The 3,695-nt window shown below is 44.4% G+C and overlaps 1 protein-coding gene across 1 annotated transcript in view; it reads right to left on the minus strand.

Annotated features, from left to right (window-relative positions):
* Nucleotides 1-3,262: 3,262 nt before the first annotated feature.
* The window catches only part of foxb2 (forkhead box B2), a gene marked incomplete at both ends in the record, with an annotated part of 948 nt that continues 515 nt past the window's right edge, over nt 3,263-3,695 (minus strand). Inside the window, one exon of the mRNA XM_084439860.1 lies at nt 3,263-3,695. This exon is cut by the window's right edge and continues 515 nt beyond it. Coding sequence (XP_084295986.1) covers nt 3,263-3,695 — 433 coding nt within the window.

Genomic DNA, 3,695 nt, shown 5'->3' on the forward strand with positions numbered 1-3,695 from the left:
TCTTTTTCCCCTCTCCTCCCCTCTCCTCTATCCAGGACTGACACTGTCGTATCTAGGATTCTGTCTGGACTGACAGCTTCACCCAGATGGCTGCAGGAGTCTCACACGACTTCTCTTGAATATCTGGACTGAACAATATTGAGTCCATCAATCAAATTATAGGTTTTATCAATTATTGCAATTTCGCCTTTCTTACCAATAAAAAATCTCAGTGAGTTTAAGTGAATAATTTGTCTTCTTTTGGCCTAGAATATATTTTGTGTGTGTGTGTGTGTGCATGAATAAGATACATGCACACACACATAGAGAAAGAGAAAGAAAGAGAGTGAAGATGAGCCTGTGAGTTTGTGTGTGTGTGTGAGTATGTCTTGACGAACCAATGAGACCATTAATGAATTAAGCTGCTCATTACGATGGCCTGCTCCCGTTTGTCATTAAAAAAAAACGCATGTAGGATCTGTCGCCCTGCCCTGGTGCAGTGTGGGTAATTACAGTTAATGTGTGATCTCTGATTCCAGAAAGGAGCCGAGCGCCTCTCGTGGGTCACGCCCACACGACCCCTGACCTTATATTTTATTCATCCTAACACTCTCATTACTCATATTAAACAGATTTCCAGACGAAGAAAGTTCTTTCATATTCATGTCCCTCAGTTTGGTTAATGCTAACTGTTTTTATCAGAAATAATTATGTGTTTGCCTTGCCCCAACCCAAGTATCGACATCTCGCTCTCAGCCGTGTCCAGATGGATATTACCACTGTACAGGCTTACAGTACAGCAAGGCTCTACATGTGTGAATATGATCAAAGTCTTTCATACCGGAAATCACATTCATGCCTGGTTGTCCTATTTCATATCACAGTATGGGTACAGTGGCACTGAATGGCCATGTTTAAAGTCCCTGGCTAGTCCCTCTGATGAGATCTCAAGTGTAATTTATCTTCACCTTCTAACCTTGAACACACACACACATACACACGCACGCACGCACATACACACATTAATTAAGAGATGTTCATGTGCTATTAGGATTCCAGAGGCAGGTTGTGCAGAGCTGGAGTCAGAGGATCAGCGAGGCTAATTGATCCATTATTACAGCTCCTATTATGGGTTAATTAGAGTGGTTTAATTATACTGAAGCATGGGGAGGGGCGCTACGTGGCAGCCAGATTAGGGAATTAACACCACCACTCCTAATGTAGATTAAAGACATCCCGGAGATAGAGTGTGTGTGTGTGTGTGACAATGAGGGACCTCAGAGAGGGAAACAGAGCTTGAAAATGTTTCTGAGAGAAAAAGGAAAACGCCACTGATCTGGACTGACAGAAGAAGAAGGAGGCTAAAGTGGACGGAGAGTGGTACAAACCAAGAAGACGACGGGAAGAGGTAGAAAAAGAGAGGTTAGAAGGAGAGGTAGAAAGATGAACTGAGTGGAGAGAGAGAGAGAGAGGAGAAGCCACTCCTCCCCACCTCAACATTCGTTGCTAATGACCCAGAGAGGTTTCGGGTCAAACTCCCAGGTCTCCCTGTTCAGAGGCTGGTGTGACGAGGGCCGTCTTTGGGACGCTACATCGGTGGACAGGCTGAGCATGAGTCACCATGACTGGGCAGGGACGACGGGACAACCTCCCCCTGGCTCCAGAGAGGACCTACTTCCCCCTGACTTCAAAGAGGGGGATTATGTTAAAAAGAAAGGGACACAAAGAAAACGGCTCGTTTTCTAATGCCTGCTTTTGAAGTTATGGAGATTTATGTCCCCTCTATCTATCCATCTTTGTGACATATACACACATACACACAGGCACAAACATACACACACATACACACACACATTCTCGGGAGCATACCTGTACTGTTCAAGAGCACCTGATGGGGACCTATCACGAGAGCATTGTTCCAAACCAATTTGGTCATGCACGTACGTAGGCACACACACACCACCAGCTATCGGGTTGCACACACACACACACACACACACACACACACACACACACACACACACACACACACACACACATGCACACACTTGTGGACAGCTGAATCTAAAATCAATCCAAAAACCATTATGTAATCAAATATGGACATCCTGTAAATAGGCTATGTAAGTCATTTGAAAGTCTTGATTATCAGGAGAAAGAAATACCAGAGAAAAATGTTTCTGGAATTGTGTCATTTGATTATCAACAGGTGTGCATCTCTCTCTCTCTCTCTCTCTCTCTCTCACACACACACAGACACACACACACACACACACACAATCACACACACACACACACACACACACACACACACACACACACTCCCTCTCTCTCTCTCTCTCTCTCTCTCTCTCTCTCTCTCACACACACACACACACAGACACACTTATTTTATAGATGGACACGAATAGGCCTATTTAAATACATCGCAAAGAGAAAGGTGTAGCCAACATTTCAAAAAAGCTTGACTTGAATGATTCTTATAATAGCCTGCAAACACCTCGACCACGACTGTCTGCCGAGAGTCAGGATTGTTGTACGGTCACTGTAAAATAATAATATAGGCTACTTTGCGTTTTTGTGTGTAGTTTACGGTGAGGATATTCTGTTGTATAATTCTCACTTAGTAAATACAATATTCAATACGTGCCATTCCCTAACATGATGGCACTAAGCATAAGCATTCAAAGAGATCACACCATTTAAACCGTTCAGTTACCCTAAATTAAAAACTCAACACATAAAGAATTATTTATGTTCTTTATAAATCTCTTGAGATAAATAATTATTTTACAGCAAATGCATTTCTCGTAGGCTACATTTCAGATGCACTGTACGTTATATTCTACAATAATAGACTAATAAAGTCGACTTAAATGTGTAGGCTATATTAATAGTCCGCCATAGGCCTAAATATCAAACCAAATCCCTGCGAAAATTGACTAATTTATATTCTCAAACATTTGCAAACAGAGGGAGAGCGTTGGGGGTTTTCATCTAAGTTTTGATATCAAGAATTTATGACAACGTAATCATCACTTTTCTTTGGGTACTTTTAAGATTGTAATCGTGGCATATAATATGATAAATGCTTTCTCAAACTGTGCAAATAAATTACATAAAATAGGGATTATCATCAAGAGAAATGCGTTAAAATAAAAATCCAGGCCTTTTACGTTTCTTCCAGCTTGCTCACCCAACATAAACTTTACATGATTATCGTTTCAGCTGCTGCGTCATTTTGTTATGCGCATAAAAAGGTCACAATTTCGTCTCTCTTCGTCTAAGACAGCAGGAGAGCCGCGTGCATGGTGTTGCCTTTGCTCTCCAGAGGGTCCGACCCGCCCTTCTCCAGCATGGACGGCGGAGAGCAGAGCTGCGCCGGGCCGGACGGCAGGCCCGACAAACCGGGCATCGGAGCCATCGATGGGGTCGGTTTGATGGGCACGGGAACGGCCGGTAGGGTCTGTCCGGTGGCGTGGTGATACAGACCCTTCATAGACACGCCGAACGGCGCGTAGTCGGAGGAGACGGGCACCGGCACGGCGCTCATGGAATCTGACAGCATGCCCACGTGCGGCCACATCGAGTTGACCACGCTGCTCAGCTGGGCGGGCATCGGGTATCCCAGGTGATGCATGACCGAGGTGATGGGCAGCCCGCTTGCCATCACACCCTTGTAGTCCCGGCCTATGATGTTCTCGATGGCGAAGGGG

Source organism: Borostomias antarcticus (genome assembly GCF_949987555.1).
Source record: "Borostomias antarcticus genome assembly, chromosome: 6".
Lineage (NCBI taxonomy): Eukaryota > Metazoa > Chordata > Actinopteri > Stomiiformes > Stomiidae > Borostomias > Borostomias antarcticus.